The sequence below is a fragment of the Cataglyphis hispanica genome, chromosome 15 (assembly GCF_021464435.1).
Source record: "Cataglyphis hispanica isolate Lineage 1 chromosome 15, ULB_Chis1_1.0, whole genome shotgun sequence".
Taxonomy (NCBI): Eukaryota; Metazoa; Arthropoda; class Insecta; order Hymenoptera; family Formicidae; genus Cataglyphis; species Cataglyphis hispanica.
The window spans coordinates 3,862,639-3,877,439 of record NC_065968.1 but is presented as its reverse complement, the minus strand read 5'-3'; the positions used below and the strand labels follow the sequence as shown (position 1 = coordinate 3,877,439).

Below are 14,801 nucleotides of genomic sequence, written 5' to 3'. Positions count from 1 at the left end.
ACATCAAGTAAAAGCTTGATTTTATTTATCTGACTTTATAAAAAAATACATGTCAATGGCATGATGTGTACGTGAACAATGTATGTAATATGATTGAAGTATATATATATGACTGCTTTTATATATCTTAGAATTAAAATTATTATATTATATTAAGAATATTTTTCAACAACTTCTATATACGATTATTAGTATTTTGTATGTGTACAGAATCTTACTTTTAGGGAATAATTATAGTTTACAGAGCGCACATATCGGGTATTCTTATCATGTTTCTCTCTTAAAATAAAGCAAAGCGTATAATGATATATCTTAACAAAAACCGAGCAGAGACAAAAAGAAAGTGACATTGCTATTTTCACAATTTGCGTTGTAATTAAATTAATACATGAACAAACAATTAATTGAGCGACAAATCGCCATTACAAAAGTATAAATAGAGCTCAAATTTTTCAATTAATTAAAATCTTGGCAATATTTATTTATATATTGTACATATATTAAATATATTTATATCCATGCGTACACACATGTAAATAACATTTTTTTTTTGACGTACAGATATCAGGTTGCGAAAAACAAATCATAAGACATATTAAGGATTCAGAATATCCGGAAATAGTAATTGTGCGCGATAGCATAGTACGTAGAGCTCTCTCCCAAGCAGACAGAAAATCATAATAATATTAAAATAACATCAAATGACTATCAAAAGTCATTATGAAGTCATTTTGATAATATTGTTATTTTTTGTTCTGCTTGGGCTATATGATATGAAATATAAATTTAATTAATTGCAAATTGTCACGTAAATTATATTTCAGTCCAGTATTTTTCTTACTGCTACTAAGGTTTGCATGTGATATTTTGTTATCCCGATATTATCTCTCGCATGAATCTTTAAAATTAAAAATGCTTATAAATTAAATTAAAATTATATAATAAGTACATAAATTTGTATCATATATATGTGTATATATATATATATATATATATATATATATATATATATATATATACTATAAATTTATATGTTTATGTACTAGTCTAGTCTCTGTAACGGAGCTTGTTAATTGTTGACGGAATTTGCATTGTACATTGGCTCGTGTGTCCCATATGTTCAACCGTCGCTTACAGTATTTCTACGCTATTACGCGATATTGTCCGAACTTTTTCTCTTCTGATCTGATTTATTTGGATGGATAATTTTTTACGTATTATTGTATCGATAAAACTTATAAGTATACGATAATAAAATTCGTGTTCTTATATTAACCAGACGGTTGTCAAAACTTTCGTAATCTATTCCATTCATGAATAAATTTCGATGTATCGAATGCGTAATTTGACATCTTACAGATAACGATTAAAATTATTATTCGTTTAACTTATAGTTTCGTAAAGCGCGAAACGTTCTTTTTTGGCTGCCATTGTACTGTTCTGACGCAAATCAGCTTGTATTGTTTCGCTTCTAATTTACGCGTCATGAACTAATACAATCGTGGAGAAACAATAACTCTTCCATCCTTCCGTCCTGATATAATTGGACAACAATTCATTTTAAGCAGAACAGAAAATCACAATACATTAAATAATATCAAAATGACATCAAAATAACTTGAAAATGATTTCAAAATAACATCATAATGACTTTTAGTAAACTTTATGATATCATTTTAACATTATTGTGATTTTCTGTTCTGCTTGGGTTGTTTCGCGTAGAAAATGTGATATCGCTCGTAATACAATTACGAATTCGAGATGTTTATTGAAAGAAAATCAAGCTGGAGATTTCAAAGCTAAAAGGAGAGTCTTAAGATTCGTCTCTTTTACATCCTTCAGAAGAGCAAACAGCATTTTCGTTTGTATTCTATTTTTATATCTAAGATTATAAATGATCGTAATTCCAGAATCTCGAATTCTAAAACTGCGCTTGCGGATAAGGCCTTAACTCATTTTGCCAAAACGGCTCTAAAATACCTGCAAATTTTTTGAGGATTTTGGTTTGAAAAAGTAGGCGGCACATTAGTGACAATACTATAGATCTCGTCTATTTTAGAAATGCCGAGCTATTTCTCTATTTTTTTTTTTTCAATATCCATTCTTTTCTATGACACGCAGAAGAAAAACATCATTGTGTATTTTGTCTTTTGCTTTCTAACTCTATATATGATTACATAGTCGTGCGACAAACGTGTACAGCACAAAAAGAGAATTAGAAAATAGTTTAAAAAGGATAATTGTTTGAAAATAAAAAGAATAGATAATTTCTAGAATAGATGAGATCTATATTAGTATCTTATCATATTTTATAATATGCGTCATGTATGCTTTATCACATAAATTAGATACATTCGGGATATATTCAAAATGTATATATATTGTGTTCAGATATTTGTGCATCATGATTTACAACTATGTCTGAATAGTATTTTATTTCAAAATATATATTATACAAAAATTAGGCGCACAAGATTAAAAAATAAATAATCTCAGTTATACGATACTAAATTAACAAAACAACAATATAATTCAAGTTTTTTAAATGATAGTCATCATGCGCGAATATCTAGATATACATCTGGAGTGTAACTCTATGATAAAGTATACATGACAAGTTTTAATATAGGAGCCATATTAAAAAATATTTAGATCATGTATGTGTGTATGTGTGCATACCGACTCTTGCGTTAGATCCTGGCAATGTCGATCGTTAGTGGCACGAATAATTTAGACCACGTGTCATGTTGCCTGTTGATTCTCTTCTTGTTCAGTGAGTAGAGGGACGCCCGATGAAGACTGATCCGCGTTATTGTTCTCGTTCTCGTCTTGCTCATAAAGCAGCGGCACCGCCTGTTGGTTGTTGTTGTCGGTCTCCGAAGGCCTCCTACTTTGTCCCGGCAAGAAGGACATTGGTATCGTTCCCGAGGGCGTCGTCGGCGCGGAGCGCGACAACCATCGCTTAGTTTTGCTTCGCGAACTCGGCAATCCCAACGGCATATACAGCTTGCCACGGGTTCTCCTTACTTTATACGAACCGACGTCGTTGGGACTTAGAGGCCGTTGTTGCGTAGTACCATCGCTGTTGGTTACATATAAGATCGGGGTCTGGCAATTTTGCTGGCAATGCACGGCGGTAGCATGTCCGTTAGATAAATGAGGAAGTTGCTGTATCTTGTCCAACAATTCTCGCAACTGGAAGACGATAATGCAAAGGATAATGCGTTATGAGAATAAAGATATTCCCATAGCAAAGAAGACAAGAAAGAGAAAACTTTATTTGAATTTAATCTTTTACAAGTCTCTGAAATACTTATTTTATAAAAAAAATGACAATTAACATTAGAATATCCTTTCTGCAAGAATATAAGAAATATTTTATACATATTTTTTTATTATAAGACCTCCATCCAATATTATTATCAAAAATATTTTCATGATTAGATAAGAGAATTGTGATAATTTTGTATATATTTGGTAGTCTTCAAATTAATTTATAAATTAATTTATTGCAGTGTAGTAGCGTACCTCTATTGTTGGACTGGTAGCCCTCGGCGGAGAACAAGGCGATTGAGCAGCTAGGCTTGATATGTCAGAAGTTGTTCTATGATTTGTCAGTGAGACGATCGAGCCAACGTCTCCGGTTTCTCTTCTCTCGCATTCCACCGCTGATAATTCGTCGACGCTGTTGTTGCAGGAGTACGGCGGTGGAATAATAGTGTTTGCTTCGTTCACCATATTACACATAAAACTGGAACTCAATGAATCCAACGTGCTCGCATGAGACAGCGATCTGAAATAGCGCATCACAAAACCGGAAGTTCCTTTGCCTGAGGTGTCATCGTAACCGATCACCAATGGATAAAGGTCTGGTTTTGCGGTCACCTAGACACAAAATTGTATAATGAAATAGATAATGATAATTATAATTATAATTTATATTATTATTTAATATAGTATCTATTTAGCAAAGCAAAATAGCATAAAAATATATATATATATATACTTATTTATATATATATATATATATATATACATATATATATATATATATATATATATATATATATATATATATAGAAAGAAAATTTTGTTATTGTTTCATGTAATTTATAGAGAAAACGAGTGAAAGACAGAAGATGTGATTCTAAATCGACATTTTTTGCAGTTACCTCGTTGTATGGCGGTGGTAATGCTTGAACGAAAGAACTACATCGGCTGTAATGAGGAGGTGGATACCACGGTCCTGAGGAGGTCCTTTCCGAGGATACGGAATCTTCCAATAGCGCCGCGCGACGACGTTTCCATAGCCAGAAACCGCATATTGCGGCTATGGCTAAGGCTGCGAGCACTGCTGCCCTGTAAGTAAAATACAATACTTTATTATTATATTTTATTCATATAATAACGAACGTCATGCATAAGACTATTATGCATAAAATGGAATCATGTTAAAAAATTATGCTGCAAAGCTGATCGATTAATCTTCAAAATAAGTGACAAGTAAAAAAGATAAAAAATTATTTTCTTTTCATTTTACATCGATGTTTGATAAGAAATCAATGGATATACTAACCACAAATACCAATAAGTCCAAATCAAGAAATTGAACATCTCTGAAACGTGAGGATGTACCGGTGTGAAGACACTATAACAACAGCCATGAGTACAGCACTCTTTTGGAGGAGAGCAGCTGAAAAATAACAAATTCGCATTTTTCTATCTATCGTTTCGTTTTGCATATCTCATCTCGTTACATGGAGTTCATTATTTTTACTATTTAGTTGTAAAATAAAGAACTTACACATGCCCTCCATTGCACAGCCTAGAAGATACCTTAAAAGGTAAACAAAAAATAAAATATAGTTGTATAATTATATATCCCTCGTGTTAAAATATTTTTTTTTTATAATAGACAACAAACGTAATATTATTTATAATGAATATTTATTGAGTTGGGGAAAGGAAGGAGATCGTTAATCGTTTTTATTGAAAATTATAAAAAAAAATGAATAAAAATATTTCTATTAATGATAAACTGCATTTTTCATTTCAGATAATTATGAGAATAGTTTATGACAATAATAGAATGCCGTTTAAACAAAAACGGCGAGTGCGACAGTGATATTTGATCGACGAGAATTGCGAAACGATGGACGACTGCCCGCGATGGACAGTTAATCCATTAAAGGTCAGTGTTATGCAATATGAAACATTTTAATCATATATGTATATATAAATCAGTATTATATTTTTTAAAGATTTCTAAAATACTCTGTTATTAAATATTCTATCATTAAATAATCTCTATTGATTTTGACTTAAAAAGATTGCGTTCTATCTTTGGATGATTGACTGTTACGTAAAATTAATTGAAGTCAGGGAATGGAAGAAAAATAGAATAAAGCATTTATCTTTGCAAACTCCTTTGATTTACTATTTTTTTGAAAAAACAAATCCCCCGTATATTCGTGGAAATTATAGGAATTTGAAAGACGATTAATTTATTAATAAAATTTCATTGCAAAATATATCAATTATTATCAATTTGAATATGAGATATGGCTTTGAATATATCTTGTTTTACAGAAGAAGTGGAAATTGCGTTGGCCTTTAATGAGTTAAAAGGAGCATGGAAAAGACTTACGCATGGAAAAGACTTACGCATGAATGACAAGCACAGCGACACACGGACTTGTATTGATCGAGAGCGCAAGGAGCCGAAAGCGAATAGGGGTTGTAGGAACGAGGGTGCAAAACGCATGTGTTACCTTCTCTTTTTCCCTTCGCGCGAAATTACATTATTATTCTAGAGGACAGGAAGCAACATGGATGAGCTATCGGATGCGCTCTTGTGCGCCGTTCTTACTTGATCGACGAGCGACAACAGCGTCAATGTCAGCGTGGCTGTCACGAGCGGTGCATCGAATACGTGACTTCTCGCAGCGGTTTGCACCATAATTCTACTATGGAACGGGTCGTGTACACGTGTGTGCACGTTGTTACGCGTTTACAGCAGCAGCTACGCGTGCACTACCTCCTCCCGTGCGTGTGACACTGCACGCACGTCTAGCAGTCGACGGCACTTGCCGCGTGCTCAGGAACCCCTGGCCCCTGCCTTCTGCATCCATGCGCATCGCGTGGCAAAGCAATTGCCGTCAGTCCGGCGCAGACGCGTGACGTATTCCTTGTTACAAACGTACGTGTATGTGTGCGTGGAGCTAGTGCTCCAATACTTTCCCAAAATTGTTACGTTTGATGACAATGAAATTTTTTTTATTTTTATTGGAATTAATCTAAGAAAAGGTGTTTGATTTCGGTATCGATTGTATGACAAAATGTCAACAGATATATCTGAAGACGAGCTAGTAGCAGAAATCGCAGAATTGCGCGCATTGTTGCATGCGAAAGAGGTTAAACTGGCACGTTTGCGACGTGAGAAACAAATCACACAAGAGTATGGTTTGAACAATGATGAAATTTGCAGATACAGTCGACAATTATTTTTGACAGAGATTGGAGTGCAAGGTATACTCTAAGATTTTCCTTGTAGTATGCATAAAGAAAAGTTTTATTTCAATTCAAATTCTTTTGTACACTATGCTGTAATACAAAATCTTGTAATTCATATACATATAAAGATTATTTATGAAAAAAAATGACATATGTAATCTCTTATTATGATTTTCAGGTCAGAAGAAGATAAAAGATGGCTCTGTACTCATTGTAGGAGCTGGCGGTCTCGGTTGTCCAGCTGCATTGTATTTAGCTTGTGCTGGCATTGGTCATATTGGCATAGTTGACTATGATAATGTCGAGATAAATAATCTTCATAGGCAATTATTGTACACAGAAACAGATGTTGGTACTGCTAAAGTAGTTGCAGCAACAGAAAGCATTAATCGGTATGATGATATTAAGAGTTAAAATTGGATTATATTAATTGAAAAGAGATTTATCTCTATTTATTTATTTTTATTTTCTTTATTTTCTCAGATTAAATAGTTATGTAAAAGTCACTCCATATTATATCCAGCTGAATAGTAAAAATGCTTTGAATATCATAAAAAATTATGACATTGTGATAGATGGTACAGATAATGTAGCAACTCGTTATTTATTGAATGATGCTTGCGTATTGAGTGGGAAACCATTAGTGTCTGGATCAGCATTGAAGTTTGAAGGTCACTTGTCAGTATTTAATTACAATAATGGCCCTTGCTATAGATGCGTCTTTCCTGAACCACCACCACCGGGAACTGTAACAAACTGTGGAGATGGAGGTGTCCTTGGTGCAGGTGAAGCTCTTGTAATAACAATTTTTCATACATTTCACAAATTAGATTTTGATTTCATCTTTTCTTCTTTTTTCTATATTTTTTTATTATTAACAGCTGTAGGAGCAATTGGTGTATTGCAAGCGCTAGAAACATTAAAAATAATACTTAACATGCCCGATATAATTTCTGGGCGGCTTTTGTTATTTGATGGTACAGAAACAAAATTCCGCAATGTACGCTTGCGTCCAAAGAATGCGGATTGCGCAATTTGCGGACAACATCCAGTTATACAAGAATTAATAGATTATGAGGAATTTTGTGGTGCAAAAGCAAATGACAAGGATCCTAATTTAAATTTATTAAAAAAAGAGGAGAGAATATCGGCTGAAGAATATAACGAGATGGCAAAAGTCGATTCAAAATCTCATATACTGATCGATGTACGTTCACCTGAAGAATATGAAATTTGTCATTTACAAGATTCCATTAACATTCCTTTTACTCAACTTAGCAAGGATCATAACTTAAATCTAATAAGAAATAATGTAGAAAAAGCTCAAGAAGAACACTGTCCAGTACATAGTAAGATCTATTAATATTTATAATATTGTATTATTTTTTCTTTTTTTTTTTTGAGAGGTAGATCATCTTTAATATGATTGATTAACTTTGTTTACTCTTTCAGTATATATTCTGTGTAGACGCGGTAATGATTCACAAAAGGCTGTGCAATACCTGAAAAAATTATTTACCAATGATACTTTACGAATAAGGGACATAATTGGAGGTATTCATGCTTGGAGCAATAAAATTGATCCAAAGCTTCCTAAATATTAAGTTTGTAAAAAGAACGACAAAAGTACATAATGTTTCTATGAAAGATGTATTTTTTTATTCAATAATATATCTTGAACAAAATAATGCAATTATTTATATTATATTTGTACCCAATTTTTTACTTATACATTATCAGTAATATACATTTTATATATTATATATATATTTATTATATATTTATTTCGAGTATGTTTCTATTTCTTCAAGAGTTAGACTAGTTTCTGGACGTTTATAGTGAGAATCTGGTAGGTTCCTTAATTTTTCTGCTGCTTGTTCCGGCGTTAAATCTCTTTGTGCTTGAGCTAAGAGTTCATAGCCTACTATGTGTTTCTTTATTGTGGCAGATCGTAATAGAGGTGGTAGATATATCCCATGAAAGGTCCAATATGGATAATCATGATTAAGATATGGACCCGTTGGGGCTCCTTTAATTGCAAATCGACAAATCAATAACATATAAATAATGAAAATAATATGTAATAATAATTTTTTACCATGCCATCCCATTGAATATGGAAAAGAACATTGGAAGAGATTATCATATTTAGTACATAATCTTTTCATGATAACAGATAGAGATTCTTGTTGACTGTCTGATAAATCTTGCATTCTAGTAATTTGCTTTTTTGGTAATACCATAGTTTCATATGGCCAAACTGCCCAAAACGGTACTACAACAATCCAATCACGATTCTCGATTACAATGCGATCCTGCAAATAATAATAATTCAGGTAATATTAATAGTACATAAAATAATGCTGAATGCAATTTAATTTATTACTATTAGATTTTTCACGTCATTGTGAAATATATATATATATATATATATATATATATATATATATATATATATATATCATTTATAATAATTTTAACCTTCTTTAGGACTTCCTTTTGCATGTAATCGATGAGAAGAGGTTTCTTGTTACGCTCATAATAATCGCTGAGATATCTGTCTTTTATTCTAGCTTCGTTTGGTAAAAAGGAACTGGCCCATATTTGACAATGAGGATGTGCATTGCTGCAGCCCATCAGAGCGCCTCTATTTTCAAACACTTGAACCCAAGTCCATTTTTCGCCCAATTCGAGCATCTCAATGATCCACCTGTAATATTCTACAATGTTTATTTCTCTAAAGTAACGAATATTCTAGTGCATACCTATTGAGCATTATTCATACCGTTTGACCACTTCCTTGATCTCATGAATCTTCATCAAAGCTATTGTTACATTGGATTTTGGATGAAAGCACATTACTTTACAGGTACCTTTGGCAGATCCCATTTGGAACAATTCATCTTCCATTTTTGGTGGATCTGGTACTGATTCCAGTAAAGCCGGAAAATCATTCACGAATGAAAATGTGTTTTGATACATTGGAGTTATCTACAAAAAATAACATCCTAAATTATCTAATAACAGAAAGAAAACTATTAATTTATACTGAACACAAATTATAAAGGACAAAGAATTTTATCACGAAATTGATGAGCTTTTCACTATTATATTAGATTGTTAAATTTGAAATCATACTTTTCATTTTATATCATAAAAATTTCTCGAATGAATAGTAGATTGACATAAATAAAAATAGAGATAATAGCATGATATTAAAATATGGATATTCTTCTATCAAAGTTAGAATTTTAGAAAAAATCGTGATATTTCAGTTAAGAAATCATATAAAGCAGCAAAAAGATACATTATTTGTACATTGTACAAAACAAAAGCAATTAACTGACTTCTCCATTAGCTCTAATATTTCCTGGACAAAGTGGATTTTTTGGATCATAATCTGGAAGATCTTCATCTATACTAGGTTCTATCTGTCCTCCCCAAGGTCGCTTCATACGATGTGGAGACACAAGTACCCATTCTCCTCTTAATGGATTATATCGTATATGCTGATGTTCTGCAAAGTGATTAAACCTTAATAAATCCCTATAAAAATTTAAAAATGTTGCTATAAATAAATAAATAAATATATATATATATATATATATATATATATATATATATATATATATATCTAACCAGTTGGATTAAATGCTGATGTATCTTCTGGACATATATTTTGTGTTCCATGTTTGGATTTATCCAATGACCCATCACCTATTATAAATTTATAAATTTAGGTAATATATTTTTTTCAGAATATTATTTCTAACATTATCACACATACAGAATAAACTTGCAAAAGAAATGTAACATTTATATATATCAGTTTGTATTGAAAATGCGAAATTATATAACAAATTATAGAATATTTTTATCATTTTGATCTGATTACATATTACATAATTCATTCTCTGTGCATTTTATAATATTGTATATATCTTAGATTATATAAGAAATAATATAAAGTTTTGTTTATGTTTACAATTTCGCGTTATCTAAAACTGGTTGCTTATTAATATAAAATATATTTGTGCCTTTCTTTACAGCAAAGTACATAGAGTAATTTGAATCAAATTTATCCTTTGTATAATGTATCTCATATCATGCAGTTGAATGTGCATTGAAAAGTAAATGCAATAGTAATATTAAACATTTATAGTATAATTATTGCGTTTACCTTTGACCGACATTTATGCAGGAAAATCTTAAACGGTTATATTTTAATAATGCACCGCACAAGTTCAGTGATTGATAAACGTTTGTCCACTCCGTTCCTTCATCGCGTTTGTAATATGAGCTCGCTGAGTCGCATCTTCATGCAGATAATGAGTATACGAGATCTAACCTTCAGTTTTGCCGCTTGCGTTGCAATTGATAAAAAAATAAAATTTGATTCAAATTATGTAAGTTTGTATTTGTATGCGCGCGCGCACACACACAAATATGATACATACAAGATAATGTTCGAGCGAGAAAGTGATTATATTTATTATTATAACATTGTATATTTCCATGTGTAAAAAATGTGATATGATAATCCAAATCGTAATGATTTGTTAAAAGTTAAATTTATCGATATATTGATCGAATAAATAAATAATAAAATAATATCTTTCGCTTGTAACATATATAATCCAATATATAATATTTAATAATTATGCAGAATATATATTTGTATTTAATTTATGTATAAAATAATTCAGTGATTATATATTTTTTTTATTAGCAAATTCAATTATATTTATCATTTTTATTTTATTCATTATATATTATATATTGCAAATTGCAATTGAAGCGAACATGACGGTTGTTATTGATCCATAAACACATTTGGATTAATTACAATTTATAGGCTCATATTAAAATTTCATAATAAAGTAAATAGAAAAAAATCAAATATTGTATTTTGATGATGCTCTATTAAACAAACAATTTTATCAGCAGTATCGAAAAATGGATTTGGCTACGAACTTCTAAAGTTGATGATGAATGTAGATGACGGTATTGTAAGAAAATAAGATGCATCTGTACACCATTTTCAAGAAAACGTAGTAGTGATGGTAGTTGACCAAACAGCCAGAGATCAACAATAATTTGTGAACGGAAATCCAAGAAAAAGAAAGTATAATTCGCATAATAATTTATACAAAATGTAAGTGTCTTTTTTTATATCTATTTTACAATACCATTTGAATTCTAATTCATTCTTGGCGTTATGGTTTATGGCATTGAATATAACCTTAATCACTGTGCACATTTGTATATATATAAATATGAATTTAGTGTGTATTTACTTTTTTTCTTATTTATTTTTATGAATTTAGTGTTTATTTGTATATATAATTTAAGCATATTTAGACAAATGGCACTTTTCAATATTATTATTGATTCAGCAATATAATTGTTTTGTAACAGGTCTTCTCTAACCAAGCCAAAATCTGAAATGACGCCAGAGGAATTGGCAAAGAGAGAAGAAGAGGAATTTAACACCGGACCTCTCTCTGTTTTAACACAATCCGTCAAGAACAATACCCAAGTATTGATAAACTGCAGAAATAATAAGAAGTTATTGGGACGAGTAAAGGCATTTGATAGACATTGCAATATGGTTTTGGAAAATGTAAAGGAAATGTGGACGGAACTCCCACGTACAGGAAAAGGCAAAAAAAAGGTATGTCTAATGATGATAAATGCATTTGTGGATAACTAAAATTTGACAAAACTAATTTTGTTATTGAGCAATTTAATACTTTTATAGAAATTTATTTATTCAATAATTAACAGTATATTGGATAATTATCAATTATACCTATGTATATTTATTTTATATGATTATATTTTAAGTGAAATTTTTTTCATTAGCTTGATATTTAATTCTATAAATGAATTTTTAAATTCTAAAGAGAAAGTAATTGAAATTTTGACACTTAAGAATATTATAAATAGATCTATTTAGAAAGATTTTATTTAATAAATTAAAAATAAAATATTTAAACCAAAAAATTGACTGCCACATAGATATAATTAAACTCATTAATTTTTTTAATAAAAGATTAAAATTTTTCAATATTATATAAAAATATTAAAATTATTTGTTATTAAATATAATGTAGTGATTTTTTGTATTTACATTAGCTGTTCATTAGCGAGACCTTACATTTTGTATTACACTAAATAATAATGTTGGTATCTAGTACCAATGTAATATTACTTGCAGTGTTTGCTTAGAGTAATGATATTAATGGAATGATAGAAAAGTAATGTTATTAATGGAAATATCTATAAACAGGCTAAACCAGTAAACAAAGACAGATTTATCCCAAAAATGTTTCTACGTGGAGATTCTGTCATCTTAGTTCTAAGAAATCCATTGGCAACTGCAGCAGGAAAGTAATACATTAAGGACAATTTTAACATTATAAACTAAGATTAATATTGTAATAAATAAAATAAAATTTGATACAAACGTAAAGGCGGATTATTTACTAATGCGTTTGACACAATATGACATTTCTTTGCACAAATCCTTAATATATCTCATTCGTAATTTATTAAACATTAAGTAGAAAAAAATATGCGATAAGCAGGACACTGTTTTATTTCTTACGAATTGTATACAAGATTATCAATCCTTTTCAGCAATTGCAGTTAAATGTTTATCAATCTCTTGCTCAGTCAGCACACTGTAACAACAGTTTATTAATTATGACACAGAAAGAATATATAAAATACTTAAAAACCAAAATTATGTATTAATTACCGGAATTTGGGATTATCTTTTGATACAATTCCCACTTCAATTTCAGTTGGCTTAAAATCTACAGATAAAACAGTAGATAAACAAGTAATAGCTAGTTGTATAGTCTCATCATAATCATAATTCTGTTTCTTCTTCAGTTTCTTCTCAAGATAAGAATTAGCTTCAGTTTGTTTCGACCCTACAGAGATAGCTCTGTAACCACAGAAATAACCTGCTGGATCAGCTTTGTAGATGCATGGACCCTTTTCCTTGTCATACGCTATGAGCATCATGGAACATCCAAGAGGCCGCATCTCCGCATTCTGTGTATACACTTGACTGATGTCGGCGACGCGTTGACACAAGACGTCCACAGGTACCTCATAGCCGTATTTATATTTAAAATGAGCTGCTTCGTATCGAGCACGTTGTACTTGAGACTTGCTATCGGCTATAGAACAAGAATCGAAGAATGACACAAAATTGAGATATAACTATAAACCATCAAAACTCACCTATCATACCCGTCATGACACAACCGATATTCTCGGTCAGTTGGAATACATGAGTGACGCTAGAGGCATCAAGTAACTTATCCTACACAAAGAAAGAGGCACAATAAATATTATTGTAAATGTATATTCCTAAATTTAGGTGATTGTTGCTAACGAAATTTCGAGTTGAAGCATATCCGACAATCGAAAGTGTCAGCTGCAAAGAGATTCTGACGAAGTTTTAAGCAGAGTCTCTTGAAGGTTATCTTACAGGCACTTTCTTCTGTGTCGCGAATACGGCAGAGTCAACTCCTTTGACAGCCACGGATGTCAGGCCACCTTGATTAATGGCTTTGAAGGCGTATTCTGCGAAAATTTAAGGAAAAAAGAACGTTTATGAATACAAAAATGCAGATCACGCCAAGTCATCGGCGTACACAAAAATGCGAAACAAACAGACGCTCTACACGATGTTGATGATAAATATAATAAAGTGTGACATATAATGTATTTCTCTGATTCTTACCTACTTGGTAAAGCCGACCTTCCGGCGAAAAGATCGTTATGTGCCTGTCAAATCCAGCACTGCTTCCGCGCGCCATGTTCGCTGATATAGGAATCGATGATTATTCTGATCGCGACCGCTTTGATACGAAAACGTCAAATCATGTAAGCGAGCCAAATCTGTTCATTTTAAATGCATCTCTGTATTTCAGATCGGCAATTATCATGGGAAACTTTTGAAACCATCTGTCTGAAAATTCTCTATTCAACAGCCAATCGGTACATCCGACCAATTTGTACATATGACAAATGAAAGATCGCTTTAAATTAACAAAGTGTTAAGCGGGGAGCACACACTTTTGCATAAGCGCATAACAATAAACATAAGGAAATTGATTGGTTCATTTTCTTATGCATACATTTGTGGACCAATCAATTTCTTTATGTTATGGTTATGCGCTTATGCAAAAGTGTGTGCTCCCCGCTTTACCCTTAGCTTCCTGGAGACACATTGGTCAATCTTTTGTATCCGACATACGATTCGTCGG

At 31.3% G+C, this 14,801-nt stretch overlaps 5 protein-coding genes across 8 annotated transcripts; 2 read left to right on the top strand and 3 right to left on the bottom strand.

The window, feature by feature from the left end:
• Positions 1–169: 169 nt before the first annotated feature.
• On the bottom strand, positions 170–6,194 carry LOC126855008 (uncharacterized). Of its 2 annotated transcripts, XM_050602273.1 has the most exons (6): positions 5,870–6,194; positions 4,805–4,836; positions 4,577–4,693; positions 4,173–4,359; positions 3,529–3,885; positions 170–3,195 (listed from the first exon to the last, which is right to left on the bottom strand). In XM_050602273.1, exons 1-6 carry the CDS (start codon positions 5,957–5,959, stop codon positions 2,743–2,745), a joined length of 1,236 nt encoding a protein of 411 aa, XP_050458230.1. In that variant the 5' UTR covers positions 5,960–6,194; the 3' UTR covers positions 170–2,742. The 2 variants fall into 2 exon arrangements, with proteins under 2 accessions (XP_050458230.1, XP_050458231.1); XM_050602274.1 differs by lacking the exon at positions 4,805–4,836 and having other exon boundaries at positions 5,870–5,981.
• A 14-nt stretch (positions 6,195–6,208) lies between these two features.
• LOC126855007 (adenylyltransferase and sulfurtransferase MOCS3) lies at positions 6,209–8,144 on the top strand. 2 transcript variants are annotated; one of them, XM_050602271.1, is made up of 5 exons: positions 6,209–6,528; positions 6,692–6,905; positions 6,997–7,298; positions 7,395–7,862; positions 7,966–8,144. In XM_050602271.1, exons 1-5 carry the CDS (start codon positions 6,339–6,341, stop codon positions 8,115–8,117), a joined length of 1,326 nt encoding a protein of 441 aa, XP_050458228.1. In that variant the 5' UTR covers positions 6,209–6,338; the 3' UTR covers positions 8,118–8,144. The 2 variants fall into 2 exon arrangements, with proteins under 2 accessions (XP_050458228.1, XP_050458229.1); XM_050602272.1 differs by having other exon boundaries at positions 7,228–7,298; positions 7,966–8,133.
• Positions 8,145–10,987, bottom strand: LOC126855009 (probable galactose-1-phosphate uridylyltransferase). Of its 2 annotated transcripts, XM_050602276.1 has the most exons (8): positions 10,971–10,987; positions 10,694–10,875; positions 10,153–10,230; positions 9,861–10,030; positions 9,299–9,504; positions 8,995–9,223; positions 8,612–8,828; positions 8,145–8,542 (listed from the first exon to the last, which is right to left on the bottom strand). In XM_050602276.1, exons 2-8 carry the CDS (start codon positions 10,704–10,706, stop codon positions 8,295–8,297), a joined length of 1,161 nt encoding a protein of 386 aa, XP_050458233.1. In that variant the 5' UTR covers positions 10,707–10,875; positions 10,971–10,987; the 3' UTR covers positions 8,145–8,294. The 2 variants fall into 2 exon arrangements, with proteins under 2 accessions (XP_050458233.1, XP_050458232.1); XM_050602275.1 differs by lacking the exon at positions 10,971–10,987 and having other exon boundaries at positions 10,694–10,929.
• A 473-nt stretch (positions 10,988–11,460) lies between these two features.
• Positions 11,461–12,988, top strand: LOC126855012 (probable small nuclear ribonucleoprotein Sm D2). The gene is made up of 3 exons (XM_050602282.1): positions 11,461–11,668; positions 11,932–12,187; positions 12,806–12,988. Coding segments are annotated over exons 1-3 (363 nt in total). The 5' UTR covers positions 11,461–11,666; the 3' UTR covers positions 12,911–12,988.
• Positions 12,989–13,089: 101 nt separating this feature from the next.
• LOC126855010 (proteasome subunit alpha type-6-like) lies at positions 13,090–14,440 on the bottom strand. The gene is made up of 5 exons (XM_050602277.1): positions 14,276–14,440; positions 14,021–14,115; positions 13,771–13,852; positions 13,277–13,706; positions 13,090–13,199 (listed from the first exon to the last, which is right to left on the bottom strand). Exons 1-5 carry the CDS (start codon positions 14,349–14,351, stop codon positions 13,142–13,144), a joined length of 741 nt encoding a protein of 246 aa, XP_050458234.1. The 5' UTR covers positions 14,352–14,440; the 3' UTR covers positions 13,090–13,141.
• Positions 14,441–14,801: the final 361 nt, after the last annotated feature.